General features: G+C 39.8%; 1 protein-coding gene across 3 annotated transcripts in view; it reads right to left on the bottom strand.

Annotated features, from left to right (window-relative positions):
- TENM4 (teneurin transmembrane protein 4) overlaps window positions 1-12288 on the bottom strand; it is a 590079-nt gene that overhangs the window by 116724 nt on the left and 461067 nt on the right. For all 3 annotated transcript variants that reach the window (XM_068181704.1, XM_068181706.1, XM_068181707.1), the window contains one exon: window positions 1943-2128. In XM_068181704.1, coding sequence (XP_068037805.1) covers window positions 1943-2128 — 186 coding nt within the window. The remainder of the gene's footprint in view (window positions 1-1942; window positions 2129-12288) is intronic.

The raw sequence follows: 12288 nt of genomic DNA, 5'->3' as shown, positions 1-12288 counted from the left end.
GAGCTGCAACAGGAAGGTAGCAGCACACAAAATCAGAGTGTGCACCAGTAAAATCTCAATGCTGACTGCATTGCAGTGCTGGCCTTCCCCATGATAACATTTATACTTAGAGTGAGGAATATTACAAATAAATTTAATTACCATGAAAGATAAAAGCTTGTTGTTCGAAAACAGTCCAGGCATATCAGCTGTGTGGAGAATTATCATATACTGAACTAATGGCATTTTGGTTTTACAGCAGAACTAATAAAATGGCACTAAGGGGATGAATCAGGGTTGTTTTTTTTTTCCCTACATAAAAAAGTTCCATATAAAACCGTCCCCTGAATTTGGGGCCTTTTGCTGAATTTTTTTTAGACTCTTTCATGAATCTGTGCTGCTTTCCAAATCAAACTGCTTGAGTAAAAGTCTATAAAATAATATTATGGAAACAGAGAATTTCAATTAACACAGGACTGCTCTCTTTTCATTTTAAAGTCATTTAAGAAATGTGGGTTTTTCAATCCCTTTCTCAGTAAAAGAAATGAAAGCTTCTAGGGACATCAACAAGAAAGCAGAATGCAATGTCTAATGAGACAGAGGACGTTTTAAAAGCTAGATATTTTTCATTAGGGGGATGCATGTGGAGACCATAATGTGATAGGGTGACATTAGCATAAATAAATGATAAGCAGAATTGAGCCACATATATGGTTTGTACCATTATCCTAATGCTGAAATTAAAATACTGAAATCAGGCTTCATTTCCTGTCTTTGCGTGTGCAAATGCACCTGGTGTTCAAGCAAGGGAAGTGATGTCTCATATAACTAAGCTGCTAATCCACACAATAACTATGCTGATATTTGTCCAGGTATTGCTAGTGGTTAGTCTTGATGAAGTGTGATTTTTAGTTATCATGATATAATGAAAGTAATGTAGAGGTAAATTTTCATGTCTTTAAAAGAAGCTGATTAAAATAAATTACCAAAGGATAATTTTCATTCTGGAACAATTCTTTTAAAGTCAACTGAATTTTTTCAGGTCCACACAGGCATTATTGAGATTAGAACTGGATTCACTAATTTAGTTTTCTATTAATGTACAATAAAAGGTATCTGGGGAGTTTAGGGTTACTGATTTAATAGCATGACTATGGAAGGGGAACTGAAGAGGCTGAATGCTTGACAATCAGAAAGAAGGAAGAAGGGAAAATGCATTAAGTAGTTAAGTGAGAGAAGGAAAAAGGTGAAGCCAAGGCAGTTCATTAATGATGCTGCAAATTGCTTAATATGAGAACTGAAGCTCTTTGCATGATTTAGGCATATTGTTGGCTTATTAATAATAACATACATAATAAGAGACATGACAGAGAGAGCTCATGAGTAGTGCCAGTGCATGAGGAATACAGAAGCAAAGCAAGAGGGAAGTGAAATGGTTAGAAAGGTAGCAGAACAGACAAGCAGACAAGGGATAAGCAAGACAGAGTTAAATACCAGCCAGAAATAATCTGTCTGCAGTTTCCTCTTTTATACTGGCAAGCAAAGTGACAGTGCAAATAATGTAGCAAATAGAAGGAAAGAAAACTTAAAATCAGATACGTGTTTCTAAAAATGTTGTCACCATAGTACAGAGGAGTCTTGGAGGCCACAGAAAGACTTCTCAAGAGAGGTGAAGTGGGATGTTTTTAAAAAAAGCTTCTAGCTGACATTTAAAGGCTTGCCAAACACCACATAGGTGTACTTCATGGCTGACAATAAAAAATATATATAGCCATGTCACCAACAAATGAAAGGACATATTGTCTTGTTCCCACATGAAAATGTATGATGTCAGAATTTGAAATCCAAGAACAAAGGTGCTCATGCTACACTAGATCACACATATTCAATTAAGCATGCGCCTTTTCTCCTCCCTGATCATCAATTATTCTCTTAAAAGGAGTCGAGTTTTCTTTCTCCCTACCAATAGTGCAGTGCTCTCCGTTCCAGCCCGGGCTGCATTCACACTTGCCATCCCGGCAGGTCCCGTGCTCATTGCAGCGTGGGTGACACGCTCGCTGATCACAGGCTGTGCCCATCCAGCCCTCCTCGCAGCGGCAGGTGCCTCCGACACAAATGCCATGTCCTCCGCAGTCCGCTGCACAAATCTCTGTGGGAGAGGAGACAACAGAGAGGAGGGGATATGGGTGGAGAAAGAGAAGGGAGAGGGGGAAAATCCAGAGTGTTACTGTCAAGAAAAGCAGACACACTTCACTACCTCACCTTACAGGGCAATGAAAGGAATTCCTAGAGCTCATAACAGTAATCCTTCCTGACAATAAGAATCTAATAAGTATATTACAAAAAAGAGATGGACATGGATTGCAAGGCTCTGCTGTGATTGATCCTCCTATTTGTTTTCTAATTCTCTCGCACTCCTCAAGCTTTTGTGATGCCCAAATCCAAAGGGGAAGGCTCTTCCAATAAGCAGAACGGAAGTCACATTTAATTAAAATCTGGTTAAGTGTGGAAACAATGTGCTGATAAACTACTGATGCTAAAGTTAAGTTCTGGCAAAGCCTGTTTTATAACTTCTTAAAACACGGTTTTGGGGATGGGATTCATTAAAATCCTTATTCTCTGTTTAAATTTAAGAAAGGATATTTCTATTTCTACCAAATCTGCATATCCTCTATGTCCCTATTCTCCTACTACCCATAAAAAATCCCCTTTCAGACATTCAGAGTTACAACCGTATCTTTTGTGAGCCACATGCACTGGAGCTGATAGGATGGTGCGTGTTCCCAAGTCTTATCAGAGTTAATGGAAGCACAGTCACAGGCAGATATTTTGGTACTTACCACCAAAAAGCAAAGATCTAAAGGACCTTGCCTTTTCAAGGATGATGGCCTTCCCAAACCTCCCTGAGCCCCAGCAGGCCTGAGGACACAGGCATAACGCTTTTATCCAGCACTAGACTTTTGTCTAAAACCTGGCATAGCCTTGGCATGAATTTGGGAAACGTGTTTTTATCTACATTGTATTTACCTGGAAAAACAGAGACTTGGTGGAGAAGAGATACCCATGAATCAGGTGCTAAAGTAGCTGTTTACCACCATTACTATACAGGATTGATTTCAAGGGAAAAAAAAAACAAAGACCAAATACTGATGCAGTGTAGCACTGCAGATGAAATGAAATGAATCTATTTCTTCTTCAGACTCATTACTTGGCTGCTACTTTCCATCTCTCATAAGCCCTGACTATACTCTCCCTTCCTCAGCTGAAGGAGAGGCAATTCATAGTACTTCAGCCTATGAGGTCTTCTCTCTGACTTCTGCCTGGTGCTTCTAAATTCCCACATGTTTTGACCTCAAGCCTTCAGCTTCACTGAGCAATTTTATAGATTTTACAGGGTAAGGACACAGTTCCTTTTGGGGACATGGAGAAGTGAACAGAAGAAATGCTGAGCAGGGCTGGGCTGGAAGCACAGAAAGGGGTACCAGGGTACTCTGCAGTGCACATTTTTTCTCTGTGTCACTGGCTGCATATAAAATATTCAAAACTACTCAGCCTGCATTAACATCACACCTGACTGAAATTCGGCCATACTTAAGTTGCTTTTAGTCTTTTGCTAATGAATACCCTGTTTACAGGACACTTGGGCTGTTCAAGAACTTTTGATATGCTCCTGATACAGGGCTGGAACATTCACTTCAGCTCCAGGAGGATAGTGGTGCACCACAGCAGAGAGCTGCGAGGTCTTCAGCCCCTTGTGACGAAACTGACTTATGATGAAAAGGATCAGAGAGTTCTTTGGACAACGGTAATTTATGAGAGGAACAACAATAATGCCTTACATGTCTAGAAAAGACCTAATTTTTCAAATGTAACATGAGAACAACATCTAGCTCTTTCTTCCCAAAAAGCTCAGGGTGGTGGAACAGTTTCCAGTAAAACTCCTTTTACTGTAGCATCGTGGATGTCTCTGAACTCCCTCAAACATTTAGTTCCATATGCTTAAGTCTCCTAGTGAAAGAACTCTGGAGTTCAAATGGGCTAAAGACACTCAGAAACTTGTCTGTATCATTCAGAATCAAACTTGCAAAAGTATTTGGGTATCTTGGCTACTTAAACAGAGCATGTGCACACATCACTTGCTGTTGAGATGTAACAGAATCTAGCATAGGATTTATTAGAAGCAAGTAGAAATTACACTAGCAAACAATAAAGGCATGGCTGAGGAAGGGCTCAAGTTGCTGTCAGAAGTTTTTACTTTACATCTGGCATTGAGAGACAGATTTTCACAGCTCCTGGCTGCGAGGGAGGTAGTATCATACTACAGTACCTGATAAGAGCATAAGGGATGGACAATTATTGAAACCCATCCTTGCTGAAGGGCTGGAATCCAGACATGTGTTTTCTACTTTTTTCCCCAACTGCCAGACAGCACCGCAATGGAGCGTGGGCTGGTCAGGGTGGTGATGAACACACATGACCTGCAAGTTGGTTAATATAGCAGTAAAGATGCACTAAAAAAAAATAAAATAAGTAAATTTGGTTCTCATTGGCTGACCTGATAAACAAAGTCAAGGGGAGGATAAAGGACACAGCAGATTAAAAATCAAAAGCTAGATTTATGCTGCTAAAATTTCAGCAAGCTGAGAAGAAATACCTTGAGGAAGTACAAAGTCTGAGACCACTGGTATTTAAGCCTGAACTCCAAAAATTATCAATGTAGCCTCTGGTGCTTTCCAGCATGCTTTTACCATAGGGCTACTCTAGTTAGATTGCAATCCCTTCTCTGGTTATTAGTTTACAATCTTTATTCATAAGTGTTGAACTTGGATTTCAGAATATCAAATAAGATGTAATTTTTCTTGTTTCCAGTTTACCAAGCAATCCAGAGGATGCCAACTTGGTCACTTCACACCTTCATTATATCCTGCTCTTCCCCTTTGTAAAAAATTCTTAATTATATCTAGTCTAAATCTACCCTCTTTTAGTTTAAAACAATTATCCCTCTTCTTATCACTACAGGCTCTATTAAAATATCTGTCCCTATCATTCTTATAAGCCCCCTTTAAATAGTAAAAAAGCCACAATAAAGCCTCCCAGAGCCTTCTGTCCCCCAGGCTGAACAACCCCAATTGTCTCATAGCAGAGGTTCTGTCCTCATAGCAGAGGTTCCCCAGGCCTCTGATTATCTTTGTGGCTTCCTCTAGACTTGCTCAAGCAGGTCCACATCCTTCTTGTGTTGGAGACCCCCACAACTGGATCCCAGAACTGGATGCAGCACTTCAGGTGGGGTGTCACAAGAGTGGAGGGGCAGAAGGCCCTCCCTCACCCTGCTGGCCTCACTGCTTTGGATGCAGCCCAGGGCACTACTGACTTTCCTGGGCTGTGAGAGCACATGGCCAGGTCATGTCCAGCTTTTCATTCATCCCCAAGTCCTTCTCCTCAGGGCTGCTCCCAGTCCCTCATCACCAAGCCTGTAGGGATACCAAGGGTTCCCCTGATTCAGGTGCAGCACCTTTCAGATAAAGTATCCAAGGCATAAAGAAGGAAAGTGATGGATCCACAGGTAAATGAACTCTGAGACAGGCACATGAACACCTTGATATACCAATATTCAGTCTTGTATCCTACAGCTAAGATGGAAATGTCAGATGTCTACAGATGGTGGTGGAGGGAAAAAAAAACAGAGATAATAGGAATAGTAACAGTCAGAAGCCTTCCTGGAGTTATTTAAAGGTGTCAAACTAGGATAATGGAGTGCATTCAAAAATGGTGAAGAGAGAAAAAAAAAATCATGTTCTGAAAAGCAGAGTCTCTGTGCAGTCATTCCTATGAAAAAGGATGGAAAACCCCCAGGGACATTTACATCTTGACTGAAATATTTCTCAGACAACATGCTGCCAAGGAACAGTCTTGCACACGTGGGCCAGGGATATGCATTGCATGGTATAAACAAACAGATCTTAGGCTAACCCAGAAAGGGAATGCTGAGAACATTTTGGGTTTCATCTCCCACCCAGCTGAGACCCCAGCCAAAGCACCACCCATGCACACAGCAGTGTGCAGGTTCCAGGTTATGAATGTGTAATTCATATATAATGGATATATGAGGTGGTTTTGACTCCCAGAGCTGTAATATAGACTCTCAGCTGTGAAAAACACTTGTGAAGCAACCTACTTAGGACAGTCTCCCTAAAACATAGTTTAATTATTTCTGACAGGGAACCAGGAGCCAGGAACTCTCAAAACTAAATCTTCCACTTAGTGCCAGTTTAAAGATAGATGGGTACCCTACAATTTAAACAGCCTTACAACACACAACCTGCTACATGTCCTGATCCTTTACAGCACAGCCCTCTTAAATGCTCACAGGTTTCTAATGTGTGATTAAATAGTCAGAATAGCTTTTACTTTTCTTGTGGCATGCTAAGAAATTATCAAAATGGATTTCAGATTAAGCTTCCACTTAAATACATGTCTTTTTGGACATAAAAAGACAGCTAAGGCTGTTTTACAGAAAAGGGCAGGTGAATAGTTTCTTTGTCATTCAGTCCCAGGGACAGAATTTGTCACCTCTGTTCTTATTACAAGCTGCATTTTTTTGGTACATTTCCCAATTCTGTTGTTAAAATTAGAGGACATGATTAGCTACCATCTGAGTTGCATGAACAAATGAGAAGGAAAGCTTTTAATTCTATTACAGAATTCTCAGACTGGCCAGCTGCACTACATTGCTCCTGCCTACTTAAGCTTAGTTAGAACGCTCTGCCTGTGCATAAAAGACCTGCCTGTTAAATATTTTCACACCAGCTGTTCTCAAAAGGTGACTAAATATTTCCTTTTATCTTTAATCTCATCCAGTGTTTGTATGAACAGCTTAGCCACTCCTTATCCTTTCCTAGAGGTGCTCTATGTTTTACCTCATTGCACAGTGTAGCTCTCAAAGCTGTTTGTAGTTCCTTGAAGAGAGGAGATCCTCTGAGTAAATCTGGTGCCCAATTCTAAGAGCAAATATGAAGCTTAATGTCCTCAAAAAGTACATTCAATCCAAGCACCTCTGTGAGAAACACCTGGACTTTGAGTATTACCCTATATTTTGCTCCCTTATGTTTGTACTTACCAGAGAGCACTGATGGATAGTAACTGATTCATGGATGCAGACTTTTTTCTAAGGAATTAAGTTTGTATCAATGTTCCCATCTGGGGTTTTGCCACGTTATTGTCTTGGAGTTATGTCTTGCATTGCCTGAATCGCCCCTCATATTATGTCAATCTTACCTGAAGAACTGAATTGAGCCTAATTGCCCTCTGTGGGTCAAGAAGGAAAGAGAGATAGTTCCAAAGGATGATTCACTTGAAACCTCTTTCATTGAGAATTTCTGGAGCAGACAGTTCTCAGTGCATTGTTGAGCTTGGGGTAGTTCATCCAGAGGTCTCAGGGTATCAGAAATATTATTCTTAGGAAAGGATAATGCCATTCCAACAGGATTCTGCTTATTTTTCATGCAAATAATCAAAAAAAGAAATGGCTCATCTACAGTTCCAGGACTTACTCTGTTTCACTACTGCTCATCCCCACCAGGAACCAGCCAATTATTGGGGCTCAGAGCAACCTGTTCTAGTGGAAGGTGCCTCTGCCCATGGCAGGGGGGTGGGAACTAACTGACCTTTAAAGACTCTTCTAACCCAAACAATTTTGTGATTCTGTGAGCCCAGACTCAACTGCCTGCTGGTGAGTTTTTAGATAAATGGTTTTTCTTTTTAATTTTTCTCATTATCTCCTCATGACTGGGGGAGGGACTTTGCTCTGGTCTGTAAAAACTGCCTCAGAATTCCTCAAAGCTCTCTTAAAAATCCTAATCCATCTTGAATCCTACCCAAAATCTTGACAGTGGCTGCTGATGTGCCTTAACTTCTCCACAGTGTGTTGACGAAAACTGTAATGTAATTTTACTCTTTCTCCATCAGCACATCTCTTTGTTGTTGTTCACTTAAAGCTTAAGAATCTCAACTATCTGAGGCTAAGATTATCCTTTTTGTTCTGCATTTGCACTGTGCCAGGTATAATGAGGTCACAGTCCATTAACAGCACTTCAGAAGTTAGAATACTAAAGCAATTACTCATACAAATAAAAAACCTTGTACCTGCTTCGTTCTCTCTATTTTTATTTTGCATATCCTGCTAAAAACTGGCATAAATCTGTCCCCTTAAGAACAAAAAGTCTGCTATGTTGCCTTTGATTTTTCAGAAGGAAATGGGAAAAGAAACCTATCAAACACTAACCCAACAATGCGGTGCTTTGCTCATGGCCCTTTTTAATTGATAGAACAGACACAGGAGCCTCCAACACAGGAAATGGCATCATTCTGAATTTCATATTATTTTCACATTACATTTAAGACTGGAGCTGAGAAAGGGATAATGATGCTAATTTATGCTTCATTTCTAGCAAATCCATTTTTACATGTTTACCCCTGTCCCCCCACATACCTTCAAAGTGGCTTGACAACAGTTTCAAGCTTTCCAGCTTAGAGAAGAGCAATGCAGATGAAAATTTTTCTTTAGCATTCATGTGAAGCAGAATCAGAGATTTAGCTACTTCTGACCTGTCTGCTAAATCCTTTAATAAATATGGATTTAGTGCTAAAATATAAGATCAGGTGAAATTGCTCAGAGCTTCCTGAAAACTGGGTCAGTTCCACTGACCTTCAATATATTAATAGAAACTTTAATAATTAAAAATCTGCCATAACTGGGATTTTCCCGTTTCAAGTTGGCTCATTTGAGGCAATTTCCAGCCTCAGACAGAATTTTTTTTTCCAGAAAAGCACTGGAGAGAGGCACTGCAGAGAGCTAAAAAGCTGAGTTTGGTGAGGAGCTAAGCCTTGTTTTCACAACCTGCTTTAGAAGGCAATTTATATGGAATATCTGGGAAAAGCAAGAAATATATAGATGAAAAAAACAGAAGGTGTGTGATCAGCATGATTTAGATAGCAGTGAAGTGCTAAAGACATTCTTCATAACAAAACACATTTTGCAGTGTAATGAAACTCTCATTCCTGTGATTCGATAACTCCGTAGTGACATGAACTCCTGTGCTGTTACTGAAGTAGACATAAAGCACATTATCTTTTAAAACCATTATTTTTACAAATGTATAAGGAAAGGATCAAACTACGGAGCAAGAAAAAACCGAAAAGGTGTGGATTTTCTGTCACTGACAGTAGCTGATCTGTACCAGGAAATCCTCTGAAAACCATCCTGGCTTAGTAGCGAACAGGGAATAATTGCGTAAATTCTGTCCATGTCATTAATTGAGGGATGTATTTTTACCTTCAGAGATCATGTCCTGAAAGCAATGTTTGCATAATTTAATGCCTTTAAACAAATAATCTGTTTATGTATTTTTAAAATATACATCAAATATATTAATATTACTAATGTAGAAATAATAATAATTATTTATATGTATAAATATAAAACCTGTCCTTTTAGGAGTGCAAATAAACTTTTGGTACTTTGACAACTCTCTGCTCTACTCAAGGGCCTCAACGTGGTTTACACAGCTCAGTAAACTGAATGTAACTAAAAGGTAACAGCTACTTATTTTCTTTCCATGGATGAGGAAATCATGATTAAAGGATGCTCTCTAGAGACTGAAAATTAATCCATCAGCTTTGCTATCACCCCTCATCAGGAAGAACACTGACCTTCAGCAATGGCTTTGAAATGTGACTTGGACACCTGAATTTTCACCTCCTGAACACAAAGTCCTGAGGAGCATCCCAGAATGCCTGCATTGGGAAATGCATATCCTGCATTACAGAGTGACCCTAACCAGGACACCTGAGCTGGCCTGAATGATGATGCTTGCCAGCTCTGAGGAGGACTGAGTACAGGTCTCCAATACATGTGCGGGAGGGATCACTCTCAACTCTGCACTTGCAGGAAAGACTGGGTATGCACAAAGGAGGTATAAAACACAGAGTAGAAGAGGACAGAGATTTTTCATTCAATGTGGTTGATCTGTATCTAGGAAAAGGGTTGGTGAAAAGTCCTAATAAAAAAAAAAGGGACCCATCTCTGGCTCTGGCCCTCAACTAGACACAAAAGTTTAAATGCACTTCAGCTTTTTTTCCCCAGTTTTCTCCTAGTATTTAACTCTTTGCTGGCATAAACAGCTTTGTGTTTAAATGAAAGGCTTCTGCAAGTCCCCTTCTAGGAATCATTTCTCTCTGGAGATCCAAATCAGGAACCAGGATGCCTCTGAGATGCCTCATTTGGAAATGAATAAATAGCCCACAGAGTAGCTCCTCACCTGGTGCTGAGTAGATCCAGGAGATGTGTCTGTAACTGCCCTGAAACCCACCCTCATTCTCCAAAATGAATAATGAAGGGGTTTGGTATAGTAATATACTTAAACTGATGCATATGTGTCCTCCAAGACTGAGCTTCTAACTCTGTAACCATACAGGATTGAGCACAATGGGACTCTTGGGAATTCTTGTCAGAAACAGTAACAGTGAGAACAGGAGCACAATAGACACAATTAGCTGCACAATGTACACTGGTAGAGCTAGGATGTCTTTTAAAAAAGTATTTCACTTCAAAGTCCACTTTCAGCTTGCTTCAAGTTTGCATAAAGGTCTTCCAGTTCCTGTCTGGAAAGTTGTAATTCTGTGTGATGAAATTCCATTAAACTGCTGTGGTGCTCTTTATCAGCTTCTACTTCCTACAGTATTTATACTCTATTTTCATCCTTGCCTTAAATGCTAAGGACTGACAATCACTTTGTGTCTAAAGCATCTCCTCAAAGGCTGTGATTTACTTTCGTACTCATGTCAACCTTCCATTTATTTATTACTACGAACTCTACTTTAAACTTTCTCTTGTTGTTGAATCTTGTCCATGAAATGCCAGGTATTGTCAGGCTTCAGTCTTGGAGCTGAGATTTGCTGAATAAAAATAAATATCCCAAAGTGCAGGATTGTATTTTTCTCTTTGATGCTTAATTGAATCTCTATGCTTTCTGGAATGTTAAATCTTCCCATAAAAGAAACAATTTCTAATATAATAAATGAAGTTCCTAAGAAGGATTCTTCTCTGGGCTAATTTTAGTTTCCTCTCTGTCCATAAGGAAGACATAATTTGACAGCAGAAAAGTGTTTTGCTCATGCTTAAAAAGAACTGATTTATTTTCCAATTCTGTACATTTTGGTTTTTTCCAGAATAACTTCAACAGGATCAGTCGTCAGCAGTGTGTGCTGAAGTGATCACATGCTAGATTTGCTTGGGATTCCCTTATCCAGAGCTCAGTCTCAATATGGATTCCTTTTTTTTCACACAACATTTTGCCAAAGAACTTAGAACTTTTATTGTTATTCATCTTCTTCAAAGGGAGATACAGAACATGTATGAAACATGCAGAGCTGACATATCCAGAAGTTAGATGTCTGTCTATCCTCAGAAATGAGATGCAGCAGTAGCTGTTCCAGAAGGTTTCTGTTTGCTATACTGTCCATATGCCTCAACACTGATCTGAAAGGATCACCTTTACTGAAAAGCAGCAGAGCTCTCTCCAAAGAGCTTTCTAACTTTCGTCTGTTAACATCATTAGAAAGTGCCCATTAATGCAAATTGTGATGATAGTTTTTAGAGTATGAACATCTTGTAATTTCGAAGGGGGCAGAGAAGATATACTAATTCCAGTGCATCCACTTCAGACAGCTTATTAAATCATGGATTTCTGGCTTTTGGTAGACACCAATCCACTACATGACAATCATTGGTCTTACATTGTCTTTTTCTTGCTTAGTTTTTATGTTATTCCCTTTTACTGACTCAGACTCTTTTCCTTATTATCTAACCTTGGACATTCTAACTGAGAATGATACATAGAATCATAGAATCATTTGGGTTGGAAGGCACATTAAAGACCAGCTTGTTCTACTCCCTCCCGCCATAGGGAGAGACATCTTCCAACGGAACAGGCTGTTCAAAACTCCATCCAAGCTGGCCTTGAACCCCTTCAGGGATAAAGCACCCACAGCTTCTCTGGGCAACTTAATTCAGTGTCTCAAATATGATTTGATGAAGCTGAAAGCATCCAATAAACTTTTGCAGGAACTCTGATTGTGATGAGCTCCAAATGGGTTGGAGTGTAAGGTCACAGTCATAGGAGGTATCTACCAACAACAGCGTGGAATTGACTGAATGCCAGTGGAGAAGCCATGACATGGAACCTACAACCACCCTTGCTGAGCCATGAGTGGCTTTATCCAGCATAATCAAGTTAGATTATGGCAGAGACT

The sequence above is a fragment of the Anomalospiza imberbis genome, chromosome 2, assembly GCF_031753505.1.
Source record: "Anomalospiza imberbis isolate Cuckoo-Finch-1a 21T00152 chromosome 2, ASM3175350v1, whole genome shotgun sequence".
NCBI lineage: Eukaryota > Metazoa > Chordata > Aves > Passeriformes > Viduidae > Anomalospiza > Anomalospiza imberbis.
This window is presented reverse-complemented; position numbering and strand designations above follow the sequence as displayed.